Genomic DNA, 16,266 nt, shown 5'->3' on the forward strand with positions numbered 1-16,266 from the left:
TGTGTTTCAATGGCAAAGGTTTGAAGTTATTCCACACATCAGATTTCCATTTTCTGTTAGGATTTGTCTCAGGGTTTTGACTGCCATATGAGTTCTGTTATACTCACAGACACCATTCAAACAGTTTTAGAAACTTTAGAGTGTTTTCTATCCAAATCTACTAATTATATGCATATTCTAGTTACTGGGCAGGAGTAGTAACCAGATTAAATCGGGTACGTTTTTTTATCCGGCCGTGCAAAAACTGCCCCCTATCCCCAACAGGTTTTAAGGATCATATCACCTTTACCTTACACCCTAGACCAGGCCTGGGCAATTCCAGTCCTCGGGGGCCTGATTGGTGTCACACTTTTCCCCCATCCCTAGCAAACACAGCTGATTTAAACTAATTGCATTTTAAAGGGAAGATCATGATTAGTTGATTATACGAGTCAGGGGTGTTAGCTGAGGCTGGGGCAAAAGTGTGACACCAATCAGGCCCCAGAGGACTGGAGTTGCCCAGGCCTGCCCTAGACCCACTTTAATTTGCTTACCGCCCCAATAGATCCACAGACGATGCAAACGCCATCGCACTGCACACTGCCCTATACCATCTGGATAAGTATGTAATAAAGCTGTTCATTGACTATAGCTTAGCATTCAACACCATAATACCCTCCAAGCTCATCATTAAGCTTGATGCCCTGGGTCTGAACCCCGCCCTGTGCAACTGGGTCCTACACTTCCTGACGGGCTGTACCCAAGTGGTGAAGGTAGGAAATAACACCTCCACTTCGCTGATCCTCAACAGAGGGGCCCCACAAGAATGCGTGCTCAGCCCCCTCCTGTACTCCCTGTTCACCCATGACTGGGTTGCCACGCACACCTCCAACTCAATCATCAAGTTTGTAGATGACACAACAGTAGTAGGCCTGATTACCAACAATGACGAGACAGCCTACAGGGAGGAGGTGAGGGCCCTGGGTGTGGTGCCAGGAAAATAATCTCTCACCCAATGTCAACAAAACAAAGGAGCTGATTTTGGACTTCAGGAAACGGTTCCTTCGCATACACATCACTGACAAACTGAAATGGTCCATCCACACAGACAGTGTGATGAAGAAGGAGCAACAGCACCTCCTCAACCTCAGGAGGCTGAATAAATTTGTCTTGGCACCTAAAACCCTAACAAACCTTTACAGTTGCACTATTGAGAGCATCCTGTCGGGCTGTATCACCGCAACCGCAAGGCTCTCCAGAGGGTGGTGTGGTCTGCCCAAAGCATCACCGGGGGAAAACTACCTGCCCTCCAGGAAACCTACAGCACCCGATGTCACAGGAAGGCCAAAAAGATCATTGAGGACAACAACCACCTGAGACACTGCCTGTTCACTCCACTATTATCCAGAAGGCGTGGTCAGTACAGTTGCTTCAAAGCTGAGACCGAGAGACTGAAAAACAGCTTCTTTCTCAAGGCCATCAGAATGTTAAATAGCCATCACTAGCACATTAGAGGCTGCTGTCCTATATACATAGACTTGAAATAATCATTGGAACACTAGTCACTTTAATAATGTTTACATATTTTTCATTACTCATCTCATATGTATATACTGTATTCTATCCTTTTCTGCTGTATCTTAGTCTATGCTGCTCTGAAATTGCTAGGCCAGATATTTATATATTCTTAATTCCATTCCTTTACTTTAGATTTGTGTGTATTGTGTATTGTTGTAAAATTGTTAGATATTACTTGTTAGATATTTCGTTGCACCCGCAATAACATCTGCTAAACATGTATCTGTGACAAATACAATTTCATTTGATTTGAATATGATGTGTTGTCACAAACTCAAATAAATTCATAAGAATAATCATTTCATAAAACCATGTTTTAATTGGTGATGGGGTGGACATTTGATACAGTAGAGAACTGCGATATTTTTTGCTAGGTAGTTATAAAGTTAGCTAGCGCTAGTCGGCTGTACTTGCACCAAAACTCTGGTATTTCTCCTTCTCTAGCTTGTTGTCCATCTTCTATTTAAATAGTGAGCCAACATTTTCAGCACTTTTATTTCCATGACATATCAAATCTTTTTTTCTTATGGCTCTCTCTTGTCCATCTGCAGCAGACATGGTGTGCAATATGTTGGAACATCTAATGAGGTGCATAGTGGGTTATGTCACATTTGATGTTGGTGGTTATGTCACAGTTATGCCACATTTATGAACCCTTTATAATGCCGGCCTCACAATCGCAGACCACGTGTAACCCCGCCAGCCCAGGACCTCTACATCCAAAGTAAAACACACTATATAAAATGTTGCTACATATGACTGAATTGAAGTGGGGGTCACGTTTATAAGGCATTTATAAATTGTGTGTTCACTATTTATAAACCATTTACTAATCATTAAAGTATTTTTGCAGTCCCTAATCTTTATAAATACTTTATAAATGTCTTGAGTGACCAGTCTAATTTCTCACAAAAAGATTGGCACTCAGTGTGTGTGTATATAGTCACAGTGCCTTCGGAAAGTATTCAGACCCCTTGGCTTTTTCCACATTTTGTTACGTTATAGCCTTATTCTAAAATTGATTAAATAAATAAAAATCGTCAACAATCTACACACAATACCAAATAATGACAAAGCAAAATACAGGTTTTTAGAAATGTTAGCAAATTTTAAAATTTAAAACAGAAATACCATATTTACATAAGCATTCAGACCCTTTGCTATGAGACTCGAAATTGATTTCAGGTGCATCCTGTTTCCATTGATCATCTTTGAGTTGTTTCTACAACTTGATTGGATTCCACCTGTGGTAAATTCAATTGATTGGACAGGATTTGGAAAGGCACACACCTGTCTATATAAGGTCCCACAGTGCATGTCAGAGCAAAAAACAAGCCATGAGTTTGAAGGAATAGTCCGATGAGCTCCAAGACAGGATTGTGTCGAGGCACAGATCTGGGGAAGGGAACCAACACATTTCTGCAGCCTTGAAGGACCCCAAAAACACAGTGGCGTCCATCATTCTTAAATGGAAGAAATTTGGATCCACCAAGACTATTACTAGAGCTGGCTGCCCGGGCAAGCTGGCCAATCGAGGGAGAAGGGCCTTAGTCAGGTAGCTGACAGAGCTCCAGAGTTCCTCTGTGGAGATTGGAGAACCTTCCAGAAGGACAACCGTCTCTGCAGCACTCCACCAATCAGTCCTTAATGGTAGAGTGGCCAGACGGAAGCTACTCCTCAGTAAAAGGCACATGACAGGCCACTTGGAATTTGCCAAAAGGCACCTTAAGACTCTCAGACCAAGAGAAACAAGATTGTCTGGTCTGATGAAACCAAGATTGAATTCTTTGGCCAGGATACCAAGCGTCACGTCTTTAGGAAACCTGGCACCATAACTACGGTGAAGCTTGGTGGTGGCAGCATCATGCTGTGGATATGTTTTTCTGCGGCAGGGACTGGGAGACTAGTCAGGATCGAGGCAAAGATAAACAGAGAAAAGTACAGAGTGATCCTTGATGAAAACCTGCTGCAGAGCCCTTAGGACCTCAGACTGGTGTGACGGTTCACCTTCCAACAGGACAATGACCCTTAGCACACAGCCAAGACAACCCAGCAGTGGCTTCAGGACAAGTCTCTGAATGTTCTTGAGTGGCTCAGCCAAAGCCCCGACTTGAACCCGATCAAACATCTCTGGAAAGACCTAAAAATAGCTGTGCAGCAACGTTCCCCATCCAACCTGACAGAGCTTGAGAGGATTTGCAGAGAAGAATGGGAGAAACTCCCCAAATACAGGTGTGCCAATCTTGTAGCGTCATACCCAAGAACACTTGATGCTGTAATCGCTGACAAAGGTGTTTCAACAAAGTACTGAATAAATGGTCTGAATAATTATGTAAATGTGATATTTCCGATTTGTTTATTTAATAAATTAGCAAAAATTTCTAAAAACCTGTTTTTGCTTTATCATTATGGGCTATTGTGTGTAGATTTATGAGAAAAAAACAAACATTTTTGTCAATTTTAGAATAAGGCTGTAACTTAACAAAATGTGAAAAAAATCAAGGGGTCTGAATACTTTCCAAATGCACTGTGTGTATTAAATATATATATAGCCCTGATTTACTTAGAATTTCAGATTTCCCGCAATACCTGGTAAAAGAATAAGGACAAAACACAGAATGTGTGAATAACTAGCTTACTAACATTTACAAATGTGGGAGTAATTATTAATAAATGGTGAGCAAACAGTTTGTAAATTCCTTAAAAATGCCTTATAAATGGTTTATTATGGACCTTTAAAATAAACTGGGAAGGGGGAACGAAGAGGAGAGGAGAGGAAGATCTGTCCTTGGATGAAGTGCTATCGTCTTCATGGCTTTTTGCCTTAAGGATGGCTAGTGTATTTTACAGAGAGAAAGTCAATAAAACCAGCTTCACTTTCAGTCATTGAAATGTGGCCAGGCCACTGACCCTGCTGTATACTACAACCGTCCATGAATAAGAGAAAGTAATTCATGACTACACAAAGTAGTTACCTTCAGAACACACTGTTTAAAAGGAGTTATAGACCAACTATGCTAAGTATACAAGTCAAGCTCTCAATGAGACTCTCATCCCATTAGCGGGATCATTTTCCAGCGAAAAACTCCTAGCGACATTAGCATAACGAAATTCAATATTTTTTTTTTCAAATATAGGACTGTGTCATATCGTTTTATAGATACACCTCTCTTGAATCGACCCTCGTTGTCCGATTTCAAAAAGGTTTTACAGGAAAAGCACAATATTAGATTATGTTAGAGGAGTACATGGTAAAAGTAGCATCATATGAATTTTCCGACCAAGCACATGCATCACATATAACCAAAAAACAGCTAAATGCAGCACTAACCTTTTACAAACTTCATCAGATGACACACCTAGGACATCATGTTACACACAGCATGCAATCTTTTGTTCAATAAAGGTCATATTTCTATATAAAAACAGCATTTTACATCGGCACCTGACGTTGACTAACTATTTTCCCATAAAATGCGTCCCGGGAAACAGTGCTACAATTTTATAAATTACTATTCGAAAACGAATTTTTTTTTTTATATTGTCAATCTAAGATTTATAGATGAATATCTCTTGAAAACACCCGTCATAACAGATTTTAAATTAACTTTACAGGGTAATCACACTTTGAGATAAAAAAGGGGATGCGATACTCAGAAAATGAGCTAGAAAGCCTAGCTCGTCGCCATCTTGGAACAATCGCACATCACATCTGATCTTGTATAATATTGCCAATAATCCCTCACCTTTAGTTGTCTTCATCAGAAAGCACTTCCAGGAATCCCAGGTCCACGACAAATGTATTTTCGGTCGAAAAAGTCCATCCTTTATGTTCCATTAGCTTGCTGTTGTTAGCGCGTCCTAAGGCTGTAACCAAATGTTGATCCGTGCGCGGCACTTGGCTAACGAAAATTACTTTTTTCCCTCCTCTAGGTTCGTTCAAACATGTCAAACGTTGTATAACATTAATCTTCAGGGCCTGTTTCAACAAGAGAGCCAATAAGATTCGAGTGGGACGATTTCATTGTCTTTCAAAACGTTTCCAAAGGTGGGGGCAGACACGGCCGTCGACGTCACAATGCTGATGGCCCTCCTACTGTGACCAATTGCCACATCGTCTCCTGCACTGAGTTTCGACAGCAGAAGCCTCAAAACACTTTGTAAAGACTGGGGACATCTAGTGGAAGCACTGGAAAGTGCTCAATTATCATTTTTTCACGTTGTGAATTACAGGGAAGGCTGTAAAGTCGAGTCCACAATTCAGAATCCCACTTCCTGGTTCAATCGGTCTCGGGGTTTTGACTGCCATACGAGTTCTGTTATACTCACAGACACCATTCAAACAGTTTTAGAAACTTTAGGGTGTTTTCTATCCATATAAAATAAGTATATGCATGTCCTAGCTTCTGAGTTTGATTAGTAGGCCGTTGAAAATGGGAAAGAATTTTTTCCAAAATGCGCTGTGGCGCCCCCAGTGGTAGGATATACGCAAGAGGTTAACAAACATTCATATCACTGCCCAGGTGTCACGTCCTGGCCAGTATATAAGGTTAATTGTTTTTGTAGTTTGGTCAGGGCGTGGCAGAGGGTATTCGTTTTATGTGGTTCGGGGTGGTGTGTTTTGGTGAAGGGTCATTTGGTTTAAGTATTCCGGGGTTTTTGGGCACTGTTTGGTTTTCAGTTATTCTATGTCTAGTCTAGTATGTCTGTTTCTATGTCTGGTTAATTGGGGTTGGGACTCTCAGTTGAAGGCAGGTGTTGTCTATCTGCCTTTGATTGAGGGTCCCATATATGAGGGTGTGTTTGTGTTTGTTATTTGTGGGTGATTGTTCTGTGTTGAGCCTATGCTTGGCCAGACTGTTTGTTGTCGTTCGTTCGTTTCTAGTGGTTTTTGTTATTTTTTGTATTCAGTTGTTTTTGAAAAGAAATAATCATTTAAAATGAGCATACACGTACCTGCTGCATTTTGGTCCTCATTCACCGACGACAGCCGTGACACCAGGAGCACTAACAACAGGTGATATGTAAATTATTTGCTGTACAGATGAACCAATATTGTGTTTCTATCAATTTCATTTCCCCAAGTGATCACCAAAGCATAAGGCTCTTTGGGCCAGATTTACCTAGCATTTGCACCAGATGAAAAATATACTTTTGTTTTTGTAAGGGACAATAAATGGTTGATTGACAGAATTGACACATCATATATCTTCTCTTTAGTTCTTTTTTTTACCATTTTGTTGTCTTCAATGTTTAATTCCATTTTGGAAAAAATATTTGCAACAAACTGCAAACACACCATAAAAATGTGCAATAAAATATAAATATATTATTCTACACAGTATGATGAACTGTCTGCCATTCATTACGGATGAAGATAGGTAGGCTGTCATTGTAAATAAGAATTTGTTCTTAACTGACTTACCTAGTTAAATAAAGGTTAAATAAAAACATTTTTTAAAAGATGGCGCCAGAGGGGATGGCTGCCGTTTTATGGGCTCTTAACCAAACGTGACAAATACAATTTGATTTGATTTGATATTGTTTTTCTTGATACATACACTGAAAATATGTATGTGATGTGATTCTGGAGGTATTTCATGTGATGAATACAAATCTATATGCATGGAGCTGTGTGTATTGGGATTTCTCATCTTTTCTGCAGAGCAATTAGCCTTGAGATACTGCAGTAAATAGTCTCAACACCAACATTGCTCTGCTGTAAAAAGTATTAACTCTGACACCGAAAACTCAGAGAAGGTCGACATTGTCCTGTTACAATATCATATCCCAATGTTTATTCTATGACTGTTTGTGTGAACGAACATGTGTGTACCCGTGCATCTCTAAAATTCGTAATATGAAATGATCACAAAGATGGCTGCATATCTTAGCAGGACATATATTGCATTTAATGTGTATTGACTGTTTCTTGAGTTATTATAAGCATGAACTTTGTGTCATGACTTTATGTCCCAAATGTTACGCAGGTTGATGTTTATTGTCATGAGTCTTGTCCTGGACGCAGAGCTGAGCGAATTCTCCTTAGGTTGGCCAGTCAAAATTGGCTATATTGTAAAAATTCATGAAAACAAAAATGAGCTTTTTGGTCTTAATTTAAGGTTAGGCATTAGGATTAGCAGTGTGGTTAAGGTTAGCGTTAAGGTTGGCGTTAGGTTTAAAATCAGATTTTATGACTATGTGGCTGTGCCAGCTAGTGACTAGTCTGCAGAGCTGCCTCCAGAACAAGATTTCATGACGAAAAACGCTAACCTGCAAATGCAACACAAGCAGAAAATGCAATTGTTAGAATAAAATTGTCTAGAAACAACTAGAAACAGAATACAATAGAATAGACTGTTACTCACTGATGTGTACAGATGGCCCTCCCCGTTCATGGCGATGTACAACCCTGTCATCACGGACTGAATTGCAACAACTCGGAGGCCCACAGGAATGAGGTTAAACAAAGCTGGAAAACAGTTAATGGAAATAGGTGCAGAGAGTCAGAGACAGACACATAGAGATAGAGCCAGAAAGAAAAACAGAGAGCCAGAGAGACAGACAGACCTTTATAGACCCCTTGCTGGGTATGTTGTGGTGGACTGTAATTACAATTACTTCACAGGAACCTGGTAAAAATGAAGTTTGTAGTGTGGCTAGCCACTGGATGGCTCTGAATCCACTGGCAGCATGCAGTCAAAGCTACTAACCACTTTTGAAGCTAACTAGTGCTCTAAAAATGTATCCTGATGTCGACAGCAGATGAGTGTTATATATTCATAATAGCTAACTTACCTAACATACAGTACATCTGCAGAAAACAAGTCAGCTGCAGTGCCTTCGGAAAGTATTCTTACCCCTTCACTTTTTCCACATTTTGTTACGTTACAGTCTTATTCTATAATGGATTAAAATGAAATGAAAATCCTCAGCAATCGACACACAATATCCCATAATGAAAAAGCGAAAACAGGTTTATTAATATAAAAAAAACAGATACCTTATTTACACAAGTATTCAGACCCTTTGCTATGAGACTTTGAGAATTTGAGAATTTGAGCTCAGGTGCATTCTGTTTCCATTGATCATCAATGAGATGTTTGTCCAACTTCAATGGAGTTCACTTGTGGTAAATTCAATTGATTGGACATGATTTGGAAAGGCACGCACCTGTCTATATAAGGTCACACAGTTGACAGTGCATGTCAGAGCAAAAACCAAGCCATGAGGTCGAAGGAATTGTCCATAGAGCTCCAAGACAGGATTGTGTCGAGGCACATACCTGGGGAAGGGTACTAACACATTTCTGTATCATTGAATGTCCCCAAGAACACAGTGGCCTCCATCATTCTTAAATGGAAGAAATTTGGAACCACCAAGATACTTCCTAGAGCTGGTCGCTGGGTCAGATTGACCAATCGAGGTAGAAGGGCCTTGGTCATGTAGGTGACCAAGAAACCAATGGTCACTCTGACAGAGCTCCAGAGTTCCTCTGTGGAGATGGGAGAACCTTCCAGAAGGACAACCATCTCTGCAGCACTCCACCAATCAGGTCTTTATGGTAGAGTGGCCAGACGGAAGCCACTTCTCAGTAAAAGGCAATTGACAGCCCGTTTGAAATTTGCCAAAAGGCACCTAAAGACTCTCAGACCGTGAGAAACAAGATTCTAAGGTCTGATGAAACCAAGATTGAACTCATGCTGTGGGGATGTTTTTCAGCGGCAGGAACTGGGAGACTAGTCAGGATTGAGGCAAAGATGAACGGAGCAAAGTACAGAAAGGTCCTTGATGAAAACCTGCTCCAGAGCCCTCAGGACCTCAGACTGGGGCGAAGGTTCACCTTCCAACAGGACAACGAAATAGCACACAGCCAAGACAACGCAGGAGTGGCTTCAGGAAAAGTCTCTGAATGTCCTTGAATAGCCCGGCCAGAGCCTGGACTTGAACCCGATCGAATATCTCTGGAAAGACCTGAAAATAGTTGTGCAGCAACGCCCCCCCACCCCTCCCCCCCATCCAACCTGACAGAGCTTGAGAGGATCTGCAGAGAATAATTGGAGAAACTCCCCAAATACAGGTGTGCCAATCTTGTAGCGTCATACCCAAGAAGACTCGATGCTGTAATCACTGCCAAAGATGCAGGTAGCCTAGTGGTTAGAGCATTGGGCCAGCAACCGAAAGGTTGCAAGATTGAATCCCCGAGCTGACAAGGAAAAAATCTGTCGTTCTGCCCCTGAACAAGGCAGTTAACCCACTGTTCCTAGGCTGTCATTGTAAATAAGAATTTGTTCTCAACTGACTTGCCTAGTTAAATACAAATTAAAAAAGTGCTGAGTAAAGGGTCTGAAAACTTATGTAAATGTGATATTTCCATTTCCTAAAAACCTGTTTTTGCTTTGTCATATGGGGTACTGTGTGTAGTTTGATCAGGAAAAAAAACGATTTAATCAATTTTAGAATAAGGCTGTAACGTAAGAAAATGTGGAAAATATCCAAGGGGTCTGAATACTGTTCGAATGCACTGTATATTTACTGGCTGTTAGCGTTAGCAACATTAGCCAACGAGAGCTTGCTAACCACCAATATCAAACATTGCAACAAAAGTATAATTTTGGATTCGAAAAATACTCACAACAGACTGCATTTTAGGAATAACAGTCACAAGTAGCCCTGGTGCACTGTTCCATTATTTAGCAATTTAGACAAATAACTTGATAAACTCAGATTTTTCTATTGCCCTCATTGGCTTCCATGCGCTTGAAACGTGAGCTTGTCCGAGGCGCCAGACTCCAGCTTGCTTAGACACAATTACTATCCACCGGAGCACTGCAATTGGTTGCCAATAATTATGAGGCAGAGCTTAGCGAAGAGTCAAGTAGGTGGAGTTTGTTTTACACCTGCCATACATCCACATCATCAACACATCAAAGCCTTCAATATACTCTAGGAATAGGGCAGAGATGAATTCAAAGGCATGTCGCAGTGCTGCGTGCTGCACTACCGACAATTGCACCTTCAAATGTAATGTACGCTTGAGCCGACGTCTGGAAAATTGTCAGTTGTTCAATGCCCAGTGCTGCCAAAGCACCTTTAAATGAATCCCAGCCTAGGTATCTATTTGATTAGGTAGTAATGCTTTGGGCACTGTGTTGCCAGCCTAGTATGGTCCTTGCTACAGGAATAAATGTGTGAATTTGCACTGGCGTAATTGGAGCCACCAATGGAGCGTGGCTGATTTAATAGGCCTTTTGTGGCTGTAGAACACACTTTGGGCCTGTTAGGTATTGGCCATTATATTGTTTGTACTGGTTGAGAAAGAGCAGGTGTAGCCTTGGCAGTGACACTAAGTCTACGCATCCCAAATAGCACCCTATATAGGGCCTGTTCAAAAGCAGTGCACTATATAGGGTGCTATTTTAGCCAGTGTGTGTATGGCTGATTTAGAAGCACAGTATTGAGCTTTCCTTACCATTTGAGTCAATTAGTACTGTATTGGTATGGATGTACAGTAAGTAGTACAGCGTAAGGGCTGTGAGACATGGGTATAGATACTTTTCTTCAAGCACTTGGACAACATGGGATGGTGATTTTGGCTGATACTGTGGTCTGTAACTGTATTTACAATTACATTTTAGCAGACACTCATCCAGAGAGATTTACAGGCACAATTACAGTTAAGTGCCTTGCTCAAGGGCACATAGACACATTTTTCACTTAGTCAGCTCTGGGACTCGAACCAGCGAACTTTCGGTTACTGGCCCAACACTCTTTTAACAACTCGGCTACCTGCTTATATTAACTACAAATGTCATCTGTGTATTTTCTTTTCTCTCAGCTTCACTTCCGCTTTTGTCAATATAGTTTTAGTTTCTCCATAGTTTATATCGTTTCTTAGATTATTTTGTTGATTAACATAAAATATGACTGGATCTTTGGTCTACCTGCCTATTGATCTTACAATCACCACTTAATGTAATGTATGCACATATTCACTTTCAAACTATATAATGTATTACACAGTATCTAATGTGTGCATTTGTGTGTATAGTACTAGGTGTGTGTGCAGGTGGTCCTTGTATATCCATCAGGGTTGTGCTCAATTCAGAATTTTGGAATTGACTCCCATTCAACTCATGAGTTGAAATTCTAATTGATAAGCCACGCCCCACATGATGTTGAATTTGACTTTGAGTGACAGGAAGTAGAATTTAATTCAGTGCAATTCAAAGAAATTCCACCCCGTCATAGAACATGAGAGTTCCATTGAATCTGACAGGTCAAATACAGTGAGGGGAAAAAAGTATTTGATCCCCTGCTGATTTTGTACATTTGCCCACTGACAAAGAAATTATCAGTCTATAATTTTAATGGTAGGTTTATTTGAACAGTGAGAGACAGAATAACAACAAAAATATCCAGAAAAATTAATATGTCAAAAATGTTATAAATTGATTTGCATTTTAATGAGGGGAAATAAGTATTTGACCCCTCTGCAAAACATGACTTAGTACTTGGTAGCAAAACCCTTGTTGGCAATCACAGAGGTCAGACATTTCTTGTAGTTGGGCACCAGGTTTGCACACATCTCAGGAGGGATTTTGTCCCACTCCTCTTTGCAGATCTTCTCCAAGTCATTAAGGTTTCAAGGCTGATGTTTGGCAACTCGAACCTTCAGCTCCCTCCACATATTTTCTATGGGATTAAGGTCTGGAGACTGGCTAGGCCACTCCAGGACCTTAATGTGCTTCTTCTTGAGCCACTCCTTTGTTGCCTTGGCCGTGTGTTTTGGGTCATTGTCATGCTGGAATACCCATCCACGACCCATTTTCAATGCCCTGGCTGAGGGAAGGAGGTTCTCACCCAAGATTTGACGGTACATGGCCCTGTCCATCATCCTTTTGATGCGGTGAAGTTGTCCTGTCCCCTTAGCAGAAAAACACCCCCAAAGCATAATGTTTCCACCTCCATGTTGACGGTGGGGATGGTTTTGTTGGGGTCATAGGCAGCATTCCTCCTCCTCCAAACACGGCGAGTTGAGTTGATGCCAAAGAGCTCCATTTTGGTCTCATCTGACCACAACACTTTCACCAGTTGTCCTCTGAATCATTCAGATGTTCATTGGCAAACTTCAGACGGGCATATATATGTGCTTTCTTGAGCAGGGGGACCTTGCGGGCGCTGCAGGATTTCAGTCCTTCACGGTGTAGTGTGTTACCAATTGTTTTCTTGGTGACTATGGTCCCAGCTGCCTTGAGATCATTGACAAGATCCTCCCGTGTAGTTCTGGGCTGATTCCTCACCGTTCTCATGATCATTGCAACTCCACGAGGTGAGATCTTGCATGGAGCCCCAGGCCGAGGGAGATTGACAGTTCTTTTGTGTTTTTTCCATTCGCGAATAATCGCACCAACTGTTGTCACCTTCTCACCAAGCTGCTTGGCGATGGTCTTGTAGCCCATTCCAGCCTTGTGTAGGTCCACAATCTTGTCCCTGACATCCTTGGAGATTTCTTTGGTCTTGGCCATGGTGGAGAGTTTGGAATCTGATTGATTGCTTCTGTGGACAGGTGTATTTTATACAGGTAACAAACTGAGATTAGGAGCACTCCCGTTAAGAGTGTGCTCCTAATCTCAGCTTGTTACCTGTATAAAAGACACCTGGGAGCCAGAAATCTTTCTGATTGAGAGGGGGTCAAATACTTATTTCCCTCATTAAAATGCAAATCAATTTATAACATTTTTGACATGCGTTTTTCTGGATTTTTTTGTTGTTATTCTGTCTCTCACTGTTCAAATAAACCTACCATTAAAATTATAGACTGATAATTTATTTGTCAGTGGGCAAACGTACAAAATCAGCAGGGGATCAAATACTTTTTTCCCTCACTGTACAGTACACTTCCAGATACCAAAGAATATATCACTTTTCTCTGTGAACAATGTTCATGTTCATATACTCTATTAACCTTAGTGCTTAGAATAGCCAATTGTATTTTCACCAACCATTTCATTTGTTTGGCTTCTTTTGAAGGCTTTAGGGTCAACTTGAGGGTTGAACTAATTCATTCTGGGAAATATAGTATTTTCCCATATGGAACAAAATGTAAGTGAATAATAAAATATATGAATAAAACATGTTCACATATAGGTTTTGTTTTCCTTGATCATTCATTTTAATGCTAAAATATGTAACTTGTTGGGCGACCCGACCAAATTCACGAAGACATTTGAGCTATAGATCTGTCATTCTCATTGAAAGCAAGTCTAAGAAGCGGTAGATCAGTTCTATGGGCATTATTTCTACGCTTTCCGTTCTTAAGTTTCGCTTTTGCGTCTTTTACTTTCGGTTTTGTACACCAGCTTCAAACAGCTAAAAACCCAATATATTTGATTAGGGAAAATATATTTCAAAGCGGTTTAGATATTAAAATAATTCTCTACACTATACTTGTTTGTTTTGTCAAATTAAATTAAATTAGGCGAACTATTAGAATTTTAGCAACCATGAAATGGTTAGTGCATCTTTAAGAATTTGTTCTGAAAATCAATTGTTTAAACAATATTTCATGCATGTATACAACGACATGTTTGATGCTTTATGAACAAGATGCATATTTGTATTTACATCTAATATCAAATAGAAGAGGCCTTTGAATTTCATAGAATTTCACTGAATTCAATAAAATTTCCTTTAATTCAAATTTGAATGCAAATTCTTTATCCTGTTTACTACTTTAATTAAAAAACTATTCAAATTCAAGAATTTAATTAGAATTTATGAGGCATTCTCAATTAAATTCTGGATTAAGCACAAACCTGATATCCATAAACAAGTGGCTCTTGGTCTATGGAAGTGACGTGTCATCTCTGCTCCTAGTCACAGACACACAGGGACAATTAACCGGCTAGCGTGGACCACTAAGGAAGCAGTGACAGTGTAAACCTAAGCATATTATCTTCTCCCTAGCCTACCCACACTGTTTATTTGTCCAAGTTCCCTCTCAGAGAGAATAACCCTCATTTTAGATAAGTACCTGCACAACAAAACAATATAATACAGGTTGGGTTAGGAGACTAACTCAATATAGTGCTTTCAGAAAATATTCACACCCATGGAGTTTTTTCAAAATGTTGTTGTGTTTGAATTTAAAATTGATTACTTTTAGATTTTCTTGTCACTGGCCTACACACAATACCCCATAATGTCAAAGTTATTATGTTTTTTCTACAAATTCATAAAAAATGAAAAGCTGAAATGTTTTGAGTCAATGTGTATTCAACCCCTTTGTTATGGCAAGCCTAAGTAAGTTCAAGAGTGAACATTTGCTTAACAAGTCACATAATAAGTTGCATGGACTCACTCAGAGTGCAATAATAGTGTTTAACATGATTTGACAGAGCTTTCCACACCTGGATTGTGCAACACTTGCCCATTATTCTTTTCAAAAGTCTCAAAGCTCTGTCAAATGTGTTGTTGATCATTGCTACACAATAATTTTCAGGTCTTAACAGATTTTCAAGTAGATTTAAGTCAAAACTGTAACTTGGCCACTCAGGAACATTCAGTGTGTTCTTGGTAGGCAACTCCTGGCCTTGTGTTTTAGGTTATTGTCCTGCTGAAAGGTGAATTCATATTCCAGTGTCTGGTGGAAAGCAGATTGAGACAGGTTTTCCTCTAGGATTTAGCCTGTGCTTAGCTCTATTCCATTTATTTTTATCCTAAATAACTCCCCAGTCCTTCACGATTACAAGCATACCCCTAACGTGATGCAGCCACCAATATTCTTGAAAATAAGGAGAGTGATACTCAGTAATGTGTTGTATTGGATTTGACACAAACATAACACTGTATTCAGGACAAAAAGTGAATTGCTTTGCCAGATTCTATTCAGTATTACTTTAGTTCCTTGTTACAAACAGGATGCATGTTTTTTATTTATTCTATAGAGGCTTTCTTCTATTCACTCTGTCCATTAGGTTAGTATTGTGGATTTTTTTTATTTAACCAGGCAAGTCAATTAAGAACAAATTCTTATTTACAATGACAGCCTTGGAACAGTGGGTTAACTGCCTTGTTCAGAGGCAGAACAAAATATTTTTACATTGTCAGCTCGGGGATTTGATCTAGCAACCTTCCAGTTACTGGCCCAACAATCTAACCACTAGGCTACCTGCCGCCCCTACAACGTTGATCCATCCTCAGTTTCCTCCTATCACAGCCATTAAACTCTAACTATTTTAAAGTCACCATTGGCCTCATGGTGAAATCCCTGAGCCTGACCAGTTTCCTTCCTCTCCGGCAACTGTGTTAGGAAGGAGGCCTGTATATTTGTAGTGACGGGGTATATTGATACACCATCCAAAGTGTAATAAATAACTTCACCATGCTCAAAGGGATACTCAATGTCTGCTTTTTTAAAACATTTTAACCATATATGCCCTACCTTTGCAAGACATTGGAAAACCTGGTCTTTTTGGTTGAATCTGTGTTTGAAATTCACTGCTCGACTGAGGAACCTTACAGATCATTGTATGTGTGGAGTACAGAGATGAGGTAGTCAACTAAAAATAATTTTAAACACTATTATTGAGCAGAGTCATGCAACTTATTATGTCACTTGTAAAGAAAAATGTTACTCCTGAACTTATTTAGCCTTGCCATAACAAAGAGGTTAAATACTTATTGACTGAAGACATTTCAGCTTAT

At 40.0% G+C, this 16,266-nt stretch overlaps 1 protein-coding gene across 1 annotated transcript in view; it reads right to left on the bottom strand.

Moving 5' to 3' along the window:
• Positions 1 to 16,266, bottom strand: part of LOC115160603 (fibroblast growth factor 14-like) — a 74,648-nt gene that overhangs the window by 35,003 nt on the left and 23,379 nt on the right. Inside the window, exon 3 of the mRNA XM_029710797.1 lies at positions 7,926 to 8,029. Coding sequence (XP_029566657.1) covers positions 7,926 to 8,029 — 104 coding nt within the window. The remainder of the gene's footprint in view (positions 1 to 7,925; positions 8,030 to 16,266) is intronic.

Source organism: Salmo trutta, chromosome 24, assembly GCF_901001165.1.
Source record: "Salmo trutta chromosome 24, fSalTru1.1, whole genome shotgun sequence".
In the NCBI taxonomy this organism is placed as follows: domain Eukaryota; kingdom Metazoa; phylum Chordata; class Actinopteri; order Salmoniformes; family Salmonidae; genus Salmo; species Salmo trutta.